The sequence below is a fragment of the Saccostrea cucullata genome, unplaced genomic scaffold, assembly GCF_032062105.1.
Source record: "Saccostrea cucullata isolate Sc308-1 unplaced genomic scaffold, CSIRO_AGI_Scuc_v1 ctg2827, whole genome shotgun sequence".
NCBI lineage: Eukaryota > Metazoa > Mollusca > Bivalvia > Ostreida > Ostreidae > Saccostrea > Saccostrea cuccullata.
This window is the reverse complement of record NW_026941009.1, coordinates 110,021-122,569: the sequence shown is the minus strand read 5'-3', so window position 1 is coordinate 122,569 and position 12,549 is coordinate 110,021. Positions and strand designations below refer to the sequence as shown.

General features: G+C 32.5%; 1 protein-coding gene across 1 annotated transcript; it reads right to left on the bottom strand.

Annotated features, from left to right (window-relative positions):
- Positions 1-6,603: 6,603 nt before the first annotated feature.
- Positions 6,604-7,323, bottom strand: LOC134256924 (uncharacterized). The gene has a single exon (XM_062739597.1). The coding sequence runs from the start codon at positions 7,321-7,323 to the stop codon at positions 6,604-6,606; it is 720 nt and encodes a 239-aa protein (XP_062595581.1).
- Positions 7,324-12,549: the final 5,226 nt, after the last annotated feature.

The window sequence follows — 12,549 nt, the reverse complement described above, 5'->3', positions numbered from 1 at the left end:
TTAAAGTGTAATAGAAACTTAAGAAAAATATACCAAGGAAGGTGAATTTTATTAGGAAAAGCTAAATGGTAAAAATCAGCCTATGTGATAGTTTCAATTTTTGTCAATTTGTTTTTCCTCACACTTTTATCAATGGTTTCTTAGGGTTCTCCATCAATTGAAATTTAACTGTGTTGCAAGCTAAAACCGCTCTGGATTGTAAATTCATTGGCAAATCCGTTTCCGAGTAACCACAGAGGCGCCAAGAAGCTGAATCAGTGATGGAGGAAATCATCGGTGCCAAGGTAGCCCAGTTAAAGGATATGAAGGATCTCCTTACATCATCAAAACCATATGTAATCTTTGCTCATTCGGTTTACGACCGCTACTGGGGAACCGGGTTAGACGCGGAGAAAACCCTGTGCACAAACCCAGATGCCTGGCCTGGTAAAAATGTGATGGGCAAAATCATTCAGCGAATTGCAGATAAATGCAGGCACAGACCACGCGCGGCGTCCCAACCAAGGCCCCAGCGCAAGGCCAAGCAGCAAGGAATTAACAGCTACTTAGGGTAAAATGTTTACTGTAAATATTAGAAACTCTCTATTTCCATTTTTTTTCTCACTTTGTAAAGCAATATTTTTCCTTTTGTCACAATGTCTACCTTAAAATGTCTGTCGTTTAACTGTCGGGGGTTGAATGATTATAACAAAAAATGTATTTTGTATGATTGGTTAAAAAACGTTGACTGCGACATAGCATTTTTGCAAGAAACTCATTTTGTATCAGAAAAGGAGACGCAGTACAATGCTAGATGGCTAGGGTCTTCTTATCATTGTTTTTCTAATTCCCCCCACAGTAGGGGCGTTACAATACTGTTTAAAAAAGAATTCTCTTTTAAGTTTATAAATCAACACAGATCTAATGACGGTCGTATCATATTGTTAAATATTGAACACGATAACAAAAATATAACCCTTATCAATGCAATATATATGCACCAAACACTGAAAATTTAAGATCTGATTTTTTCAAAAAGGTTTCTAAATGGATATCGCAATATAGCTTAAATGAAGAAAACATAATTTTTGTTGGCGATCTCAATTGTGATTCAAATAACAAGAGAGACAAAAGCGCAAAAATATTGCAAGATACAATTTCTAAGTTTTCAATTCTTGATCTCTGGTTAAATTTAAATATCACCAGAAAAATGGTAATACTTGGTGTGACGGGCAAAACGTACCTAAAAGTAGAATTGATTACGTATTTTTCACTGATAAGTTCTGCCACAAACCTTTAAATTTCTTTCTACGAAAACCGCCAAATGTCTCTAAGTCAAGATTAAGCGATCATCTTGCTCTCGTTTTTAAATGTGAAATTTCTGGAAATACACGCGGAAAAGGTTTTTGGAAGTTAAACACATCGATCTTAAAAGAATCGGCGTATTGTGATTTAATCAACAATTTTTTCGCTGACCTACCCGAAGAAATTAGAAATAACAGCAATTGTAAAACTAAATGGGAACTAATTAAGTTTAAAATTAAGAAACTTAGTATTGACTACTGTAAAAACAGAAACAAAACTCAAAGGGAAAAAATACAAAAGATCGAAAACGAAATTGAACAAATGGAAAAAAAGCACTTTACAGAAATAGATATGATACGAAAAAAAGATCTTGAAAATCAACTCGATAATTATTATGAAAACAAGGCAAAAGGAGCGCAAATTCGATCAAGAGCAAGATGGATAGATGAGGGTGAAAAAAATACAGCATACTTTTTAAGGCTCGAAAATAAACATCAATCACATAACGTTATAAACAGAATCAGAGTCAATGAAAAAATCCTTATCAAGACCGACGATATACTTAATCAACTATGTTTATTTTATGAAAACTTGTATTCATCTCAGAAAATTACAGTTGAAAGAATAAATAATTACCTACGCGATATTGAAATGCAAACTAAGCTTACTGATGACGAGAAAGATTTTTTTGACAAATTTCCTACATTAAAAGAATGTTCCGAGGCAGTATTTGAAATGAAAAACAACAAATCCCCTGGACTCGACGGCTTACCGGTTGAGTTTTACAAAATGTTTTGGAAACATTAAAAACAATATATGTATGATGCGCTTATTAAATCTTACGAAGAACAAGAATTAACAAATACACAAAAATGTTCCGTTTTGTCTTTAATTCACAAGAAAGGTGATCTTGATAATCCTCAAAATTACCGTCCCATAAGTTTAACAAATTGCGACTACAAAATTATAGCCTGCGTCTTTTCTCGGCGTTTAAAAAAATTTATAAATAAATTAATTAACCCGGATCAGTCTGGGTATATAAAAGGACGATATATAGGTAGTAATGCCAGACTTATTTCAGATATCTTTGAATACTGGGAAAGAAACAATGAATCGGGTATACTGTTATTTGCTGACTTTCAGAAAGCGTTTGACTCAGTTGAGTGGGAATTTCTGTTTCAATCAATGAAGAAGTTTAACTTCTGCGACAACTTTGTCAGATGGATCAAAATCTTATATACAAACCCTTACTTTCACATAAAAAATAATGGCTGGATTTCTAGAAAATGTCAGATGAATAGAGGCATCAGACAGGGGTGTCCTGTCTCAGCTATATTATTTCTATTCGTAATGGAAATTTTATCTTCAAAGGTAAATAAATCAGATAATGTTCAAGGTTTTAAAATATGTAATACGCAAAAGGAAATAAAATGCATACAGCATGCGGATGATAGTACTTTTCCAGTTAAAGATGAAGAATCTCTTAAACATGTAATTAAAATCATTGAGGATTTCGGGTCGATATCCGGTACAAAGTTGAATCTATCAAAAACAGAGTGTATTCTATTGGGAGAAATTAAACAAGACATGGAAGGGGAGGCATCTCTACATGGTGTCAGAATTAACTCTAAAACAATAAAATGCCTCGGCATATACATCGGACATGACGAAGCAGAAAGAAATGAGAAAAACTGGCTATGCAAATTAAGAGAATTTGAAAAAATACTTGACTCTTGGTGAAGCAGAAAACTAACTATTTTTGGAAAATGTCAGATTATAAATTCTCTATTAATCTCAAAAATATTATACACGCTTCAATATTAGAGAATCCAGAGCAATCTTTCATCAAAAGTCTAAACAAAATAATATTCTCCTTCATTTGGGGTAACCGTGAAAGAATTAAACCCAAAACCTTAATAAGAAGCATAAACGAAGGCGGAATCGGTATCACTGACTTTGAGTCTAAAGTCAAAGCTATTAAAGCCTCATGGGTTACAAAGATTATGAAAGATAAAAGCAGTCTACTCTCTCTCGTAAATGCTATTTTGTACAAAAATAATATAGATTTTGCGTTTTTAACAAATTCAAGTGTAACAAATTACAATGATCTCATACAAAACTCCCTTCCTGAGTTTTATATAGAGGTCATCTTGGCTTTTAATGAATGTAAGAATAATACTTTTTCAAATCTTTCAAATCAGAATATTTGGCTTAATAAAAACATTTGCTTTAAAGGTAAGCCACTATTCTTTCCGAATTGGACCAAAGGGGGTCTTTTGTTAGTAAAAGACCTTTTTAATGACAATGGTTTCAAAACTGTAAATGAAATTAAAGAAAAATTAGCATCCACTAATAATTTCCTTTGTGAATATCTAATGGTAAAGACCGCCTTAAAGAAACACTATTCACGCATAAATATGTAAACTATAAACTTCGTAAACACAAACGCTAATCAACAATTCTATTTTAACGGAAAATTTGAAGATATTTCTAATAAAAAATCTTGTTTTTTCGACAACATTTTAATAAAAAAGAAATCGCACAAGCCAAACATGGAAAATATCTGGTGTAGAGAATTCCAAATAGATAAGAGTCATTTCGATACTATATATGAAAATAAAGTTCGCTCATTATTTGATAAATCTGTATCAGAATTTAGTTATAAGCTACTACATAATCTGTTGACTACAAATCTATCCGTTAGTAAGTGGGATAAAAACAACAGTGGCAACTGTGATTTCTGCGATACACAAGAAAATATCAAACATTTGATTTTCGAATGTGACTTGATAAAGCCAATCTGGAGTAAAATTTCTCAACTAATAGAGATAGATATTAAATGGAAAATGATTGTTATCGGCTTTATTATTTTCAACAACAAATACACTTTTATTTTAGATAATACATTGTCATTCTTGGCGTGTAAAATTTACAAATATAAAATGAAATGTAGAATTGTTAAAGACCAGGTTACATATGAAGGAGTGTGTCGTTTTTAAAAAACGCGCTGATGCAATTGTATTTTACTATTAAAAAGACAAAATGTTTAAATTCAGATTTTAAAATTCTTGAACTGTTGTCACAAAAGTTATAATAATATGTATATTAATTGTATTAATTTTATATGTACGAGAGATGAACTGGCCTTCTGCTTGTACATCCATGTGGCAGGATAAAATGGACTGTGAAGGTGAACTGTAAAAGCTAGTCCTGCCGCATGATATTACTGTCAACTATTCTGCAAATTTTTTGTATATTCTACTATGACCTTATATTTGGTTTTATAAACATGATGTCACTGCTGTATATTTTCGAAGCAGCTAATTATCGTCTATTGAATTGTATAATAATGATGCTACTTTCTACTAAAATCATACACTATATTATATAAGTTTATGCTTGATATATTTATTCAACAAAATTATTCTTGATTTACCTATTATACATGAATAAAATTTGTTACCGATCCAGGGAGCCCCTGGCACCCCAGGTGAGGTATATGATGAGGGCCTCGGCGGAGGTGATGCCTCAAATAAGAAACTATGTATGTATTTGAAATAAAATCTTTTATTCAAAAAAAAAAAAAAAAACAAAAAACAAAAAAAAAAACTGTGTTGCAAAGTTTACGCGAAGCACTAAATTTTTGCTGTATTTTCGCGATCAAATTTGCAAATGAATCACTTTTCATTATAATTTCAAAAGAATAAATGCATACACTTTTTTAAAATAACTAATTTGTTACAGAAATGGTACGGTCGTACTTATTGATAAAAGTAAAAACACATGTTCTGAAAAGCAGAGGAAATTCCGGTCGAAACATTCGAACTACTTACCATTTTTGAAAAGAAATTTGCCGTGATATTTTGTCAGTTTTCTTGATGGAATTAACGAATTACAAAAAAGAAACCAGAATACTTTTAAAAATTCCTTGAAAATTTAAAATATAAAATGATTTCGATACGATGTTATGCTTGAAATACAGTGCCAACATAATTCTAGAGTTGTGACCCTAAACAGGACATATTAAGATATTTTTTGAAATAATACAATGTATTTCTAATGCATCTACTAATTAACCGTTACACCGTTAACCGATTGAAAAAAAATTCTTTGTTCCTTCATGCGTACATTTCGGCGAGGGTCTAGGGGATAATTGTTCATGCAATTACCCCTTTCGGTCAATACAACTTTCAGTTAGAACTTTGTTTCAAATAAATCCCATACATATTATCACATTTGTTTTTCAAAGACACAGATTTCAAAATTTTATATTTTGTACAGGATCTTCTTTCTTTCGACATGTAAGCATCAATCGTGCGACGTTTTCAATATTAATGCATCATCAGTTTTGATATTAATCATTCATACAGTTTCACAGGAATTATCTCAAAGTTTTGTCAAAAATGATAATCAAATGCAATAAATAGAACATCTATAATTGTGTGACTTAATATTTGCTTTATCCAACGTTTTGCAATTGTTTACATTCGTTCGGCAAGCGAATATAATCCATTTCAACTTGTGAATAAAGCAATATTAAAATAAATAAATAAATACTATATATAGGGTTATTTTCGCCCTTTCACAGTTGGGAACAAGTTTGCCCTGTTTTAAATTCGCCCAGAAAGATTTTTGTTTAAGAAATTATACTTTTTACTTTGAATTCGTCCCGTTTTAAATTCGCCCATTGCCAACGAGGGCGAAAGGGGCGAAAATTAAACGAGGGCGAAAATTTCCATGTATACAGTATATAAAACCACACAAAATAGAAATCCTGTATGTTTCCGCTGAACGCCTACTGAAAGGTACATGAGTTTGTGTCTGAAATGTCATAAAAAGGTACCTGCCTTTATATGACTGAATACCCAATGAAAGTCAGCGCAGGCCGCCTTTCAGTTTTAACTATTAAGACTTGTTTCTTCTTGTGATCATCTTTTTATTTACTGAGGTCCGTATGTACGTACATTTAATTTACATGTTTTTCACGTTTGAGATCAATATTTATGTTCGGCTAATTAATTATATTCATTACTTGAAAAATATTGGTATGTATAACTACATGCACGCACTATGTTATCATCTATTGTTCCAGCCCAGAGAAGGTGGGTTCTGGTGTCATATCATAGGGCCTGTGCTGTATCTATCTTGTTCTTTTCGTTAACCAACATTAAAAAGTCGCCGTCTTTGTCGATCATCTGAATTGAGTGGCTTCTAGCATCAGACACCAAAATGTGTGATAGTCCATCTACACAGATTCCTTGAGGTGAAAATTGCAGTTCTGTTCGATGTACGATGTTTGAAAGGAAATTTCCTCCAGGATTACCTGATAATTGCTTTTCTTGTGTACGTAAAGCATTGTTTTCCTCCAGATAGTGATAATTCCGGTTCAGTTGGGGGTCCTGTGTAAGAAAAACGATGTATTCCTTCAGGATTTGTCACCACAACAGCATGTTTGTATAAATCAGACACAATAACATCTCCATTATGGTTTTCTGTGATGTATCTAGGAAATTTGTAAAGTTTTCGACCCTTATCGTTATATATTGTCTCAATTTCCTGTCCTTCACTGCTATACCGCATTACTTTAGCATCCGAATAATCAGGTTTATTTCTTTCATATCTTCTCATCCCAACAAGAAGATCTGCATTGAACGGGGAGCAGTGGACACATTTTGCTTCCCATGATTCTGTATTCTTTAGTAGTCTTTTGTGTGTTTTCTTGTCGGTGGACAATTTGTTTATGTTATGATATTTGTCAACATAAATCAGGTTCCCCTCACGATTCACACAGTGTCCACCAGTACGACTACCTGTATCTGCCAGAATGTGTAAACGGGTACCTTTTTTGTTTGTCAGGATAGTATGTCCACTTGAATCACTAATCCATACCATGTCAGTAGTCACAAAGGAAATGTGATAAACCTCTCTTACATCTTCTACTTTTAAATACTCATGAAAAACGCCTGGTGACAGTTGGTTCTCAATTCGTATTTTTCTTTTCCCTGCGGCTATGCATTGGATCTCTTCTAGTAACTTCATTTCATCTGCGATGTTGATTTCATTATTCAATAAGAAGGAAATGGCAGGTGGAATGCTCTTTACCCTTGGAGTTGGATTTTTCTTTATATATAAAATGAATTATATCGGTTTGTCAAAGAGATGCTCTAATTTGCGTGTAAAAGTTTCTAGTTTGATAATGTTTCTTTTTGGTTCTTGCCATCTATGTTTCAGTGAAAGTTTCAATATACTGATATAATCCGTAATTGCTAAATCGGTCAGAGTCTTCAGTCTCCTACTTCTTCTTGAAATTCTTTGCTTGAGATCAGCTAATTTTAATCACACACCTCTTTCGAAATCAGATTTAATACCTTAAAGAATATCTTGGTTTTTTGGGATAAGGTCAGATCTGATCTTAATAAAATTGTCCTTGAAATTTTGTCTGCTCATTATATAAGCCGAAACAATGTCCCGAATTTCATGTTTTTCGTGCTTATCACACTTGGCACAGAATGGACAATCACATGACAAACACCACTTTTTAAAGTAATTTGTTTGGTGCCTGTCACAAGACTCTGGTATCATGGAATCCTCTGACGTAAAATAGCCTATATCCACGTCGTGGTATTCGGTGTATGGGACTTTTACATGTCTTTCCCTGCAACGAATACAGAAATTTATTCCACTATTTTCGCACTACAATGAAAACACATTGTATTGTCAAGTGGTACATACTGGAAAGCATTTCTTTTCATGATTTACTGTAAAAGTAAAATATGTTCCTTGTTTACTGAGTTAAGAAATTCTTCTCTTGAATTTAGTTGCAATCTAAAGATATAAAAAAAAAAATCAGAATTTTAATTTTTTGATCTTATTTCATAACATGATGTTGATCAGATAAGCATACTGAAATACTTTTTTAATCGAAAAAAATAAACATATGCCAACAAATCAGTTTAAACACACACATGTCCTTAGAAGTTGAAAATAAAAAAAAAGATGCTGAGGTTTCTTATTGACATCATTTTAGTAGCGATTGGAAACTGAGTCTTCTAACAAAACAATTGGAATTCCGTGCAGCACAGTTAAGGTTACAAATGGAAATATCGGTAATTTTTAAGATAAAAAATACATACTTTAAAAGGGTGGGCAATATTCTTTCGGACTTCAATGATAAAAAAAAAAGTAATGAGGTTTAAATCTACATGTTGAGGACATCTAGATTTTTTTTAAATTTAGACTTATCACGTGATGTCGAAATCACACGATTTTAGCTATTATACTTGCAGTTTAGAGGTCACCTATAAATTCCAATATTGCAAGGGCGTAACCAAGTTTAAATTCTCAGTTTAATTTATTATCCTTTTCAACACTATATGTAGTTTGTGAAAAGTGCTGCGAACCTACACAGATTCCACAGCTTAATTGAAAAATATTAATTTGTTGGACGGCAGGTTTAATGTCTTGCTGGTCAACTACATTAAATATAGCTAAAATTGATTTATTTGCAAGATTTCCTGAGGTTCGCAGCACTTTTTAAATACCTCAATGCTTCTTGAGTTTATGTGTCAAAACTTGATAGGATATATTGAGGGTATGCCCTTCCAATAAAGCGATTTATTAGGGCGCATCTATTACTTTTCTAATGAATCTGCATACAAACACACGACAGTGTCAATTGTCTGGAGAATATATGGACAGTTTATAAATAAAATGGTAAAATAGACATCGCATCCAAGTTAACGGCCTATTACTGTGAAATTACAAATTTTCTTGGGGGTTTAATTTTCGTTGTTTTCGAGGTACATATGTATGACGAGATCCGCGAAATTCATGTCCACCACGAAATATAAAATGTTACATACATAAGTACTCATTAATTCTTGATCCATGAAATCAAATCCCTAAGAAAAATAAATATTCCTCAAACCACGAAAATTTGACCCAACGAAAATTTTTCGTTGTACAAAATGTGACTTGATTAGTCTCTCACTGTGTACAAACTGCGTCATTTTTGCGAGATAACGTCACATTGACAATTGCATTGCGATCGATACATCGTTTATATACTGTGGTGTGGGATTTAACAAACGACAAAACTGCATATAATAGTAAGTTGTATGTAATATAGCTATCCAGCAAATTGAAATAGAAAAAAAAGAATTCATTTTGTGGTATTTTGAAGACCTTATATTTTGTGTTACGTCAAAGTAAGCATTTTCCGTATAAATTAGGCCCCGCATCCTTACTGTAACCTTAACTGTGCTGCGCGATGCACTCATTGTATTCCTTTATAAATAAATTATTTTTATATTCCTTTAAGGACACATGAAACGCACAAACTTTTTTCAAAAAATTGAAAATAGCTACATGAGTCGTGTTATAATGGGTTAAATGATCAGGTTTTACCGCGTAGATTTTAATTTTGTTTTCTCAAATTTTCACTAAAATTGGATTTGAAGTGAAAAATATTGATATTGATAAATAAGAATGGATTAAAAATGGCAGAATTTGAACATCACAGAGGGTTTACATTTTTTTTAATAGTTTTATTATTTGCATGAAGGATATGGAGATAACGAACAACATTCAATATCAAAGTCCAAAATTATAACAATTCCAAATAGGAGCAGAGCAAACAAGGACCTCCAAAACGTAAGTACCAAACAATTAAGAAATACTAGTAATGGTTTTATAAACTAAAAAAACACATTGCTACATTGATAAATTGATCAGTTGCACAGATTAGTTTAAAATATATCTCTTTCCTTGAATTGGATTGAACAGAAGGCATAAGTTGATAGATTATCCATTGGTACATATTTAGAATGATTTCAGAGAGAGAGAGAGAGAGAGAGAGAGAGAGAGAGATAGAGAGAGAGAGAGAGAGAGAGAGAGAGAGACAGAGTAAAACAAATGAATAGGAAAATAATTTAACAAATGAATAAAAAATCCTCAGATTGTGTTCAATTATATGAAAAAAAAATTGAGCTGATTACACAAGCCTTTTAGAAATTATACGAATTTTTGTTTATTACAGAAAAATATTGAGGGCTCTATCACGGATCTCAAGTGCCGCCGAAGTATGGAAAATATCCTGTTGTTTTATGGGCTAACAGAGTATAATGGAAATAGGAGGTAGAATTGTTTGAGACTGATAAACGATTTATGTGAAACAGAATTGGAAACCCCAAATGTCAGACAACGCATAAAAAGAGCGCACGAGATTGGACGGCTTAAGCGAGAAAATACAAACCTAATACATGCAGCTTAGTGCAAGAAAATTTTAAGATATTATCTTGGTACATAAATGGCGGTTTTCCAATAGATTTGAAGACAGAAGTTTCCAATGAATTCCATCTTGTTTTAGTTTGTCCCCTATATACAAGAACTTGAGAAGTAAATGTCTTAAAAGTAATTACTGGAAAAAAAAACATCCGCATTCAAACTAGTATAATTATTAAGTCTACAAAACTTGTCTGACCTTTATAATTTCGGTAAATGTTTGCATTTTTTAAAGCTAAGAAATGAAAGATGTTTTGATTCACTCTTTGTATGTCCTATTTTTATATCTGTATATTTGCATTTATTATATGTGTTTCAATCTTTTTCATGTATAGAAGCGACATACCAAGCAAATTCTTTCTATAAACTAGGCGTTGGTTTTTAATATATGTATAGAAGCGCCATGTAATAAGGACATCCAGTGGATGGCCGACTACGTGCTGTGACAACCCATGCTCCTCAAGTGTGAGTAAATTTCCTTCACTATCATTTAAATTGTCAATGAGAAAATTTAGGACTTAGTATTATCCATACGTCTTCCGAAATTATGACAAGATTGTCTAGACAATGAGTACATTTTTTCGAAGAAACAGTGTGTTTGAAACAGTTAGTCTTTGAAGGTGGTGGTCGGAAAATAATACAAATGCGAACATGTTGATTCCCCACATCGACACTACACTCCAGATATTCTAAATGGGTGGAACGAGTGTCAGATTCTTTGTGTTCAATGTTAATTTGATCTTTATGTCACCTTTAGTCGTGGCTTTTGAAGTATATTATATCCATCTGGTGTAAGCTCCGAGGATATAACTCGATCGGAGTCTGGTCGCAGCCATGTTTCTGTCAGGGAAAGTATGTCAACTTTGTTGTATAAAATTAAGTCACTAATCGATGTTGTTTTTTAACGATCTACAGGGACTTCTCTGTGACTGCTTTGTTTCAGGTTGGGTCTGGTTGGTATTGTATCTTTCAGTTGATAATTATGATAATAACTAGATATGAAACTCGTTGCGAGCAAGGAGTTGTCTTAAGTCCGATTTCGAAAAAAAAAAAAACGTATAATCGAGCTGAAAAAGTAAATAAAAATTGTACTCAAGTGGAATCATATTGACCACGAATTTCCTAAAGATACCGGCACTAATATTTTATCACTCTACTTGTTGTCGCTGCATGCTAATTCTCATGCACGGGGATTGTTTATACCGTCCATTCTGACTTTGTGATCAGAATATGAATTTCTCAATACTAAAATATAATATAATATAAGTTGCTAGTCATCTGCATATTCCAAATGTCAAGTTATTTATACTCGTATTGCAAACGTGACTACGTTCAACAAATGACGTGGTATAGATATAATTAACGCCATAAACGCAACATTTTAACAATATAAAGCAAACTTTGAAATTATTTTGCAAAAAAAATCTAGCGAGAAGACATTTTGTTTTGTTTTTTTATCAATGGTTTTGATTTTACCTCATCTTGATATTTTGAAATTCCATACTAATACGTCTACGTATTTAAAAAAGGTAGCCAACCTTTTTAAAAGAAACTACATGTATTTTAACAGAATTGGCTTTAAAACGTCATTTTTATCTATATTTCCATAGTAAAGCGTAAACAGAAAGTACAAACAACTACAAAGGCAAATTTAATTAAAATTGCAGTTAATACGCTGTTAATTCTAAGGAACAAAATGTCAAATTTTCGAGATATGTCTTCTCGTAAGAATTTTTATAGAGAAAATCCGCGACCTACCTTAAGTAAACCAAGTAGAATTGGATAAGTGTCTTATACATATACCTCTTGGGTGGGATGTACGAGTACCGTTCAAAAATTAGGCGGACTTGTTGCACAGAAAAAATATTTGACGACATAAACGGGCAAAATGTCACACATAATATACTGAAAGGAAAAAGAAACGCAGGGTAGCATAATGTTCGAAAAAATTTTGACCACCTGACCGAAAATTACGAAAATTGG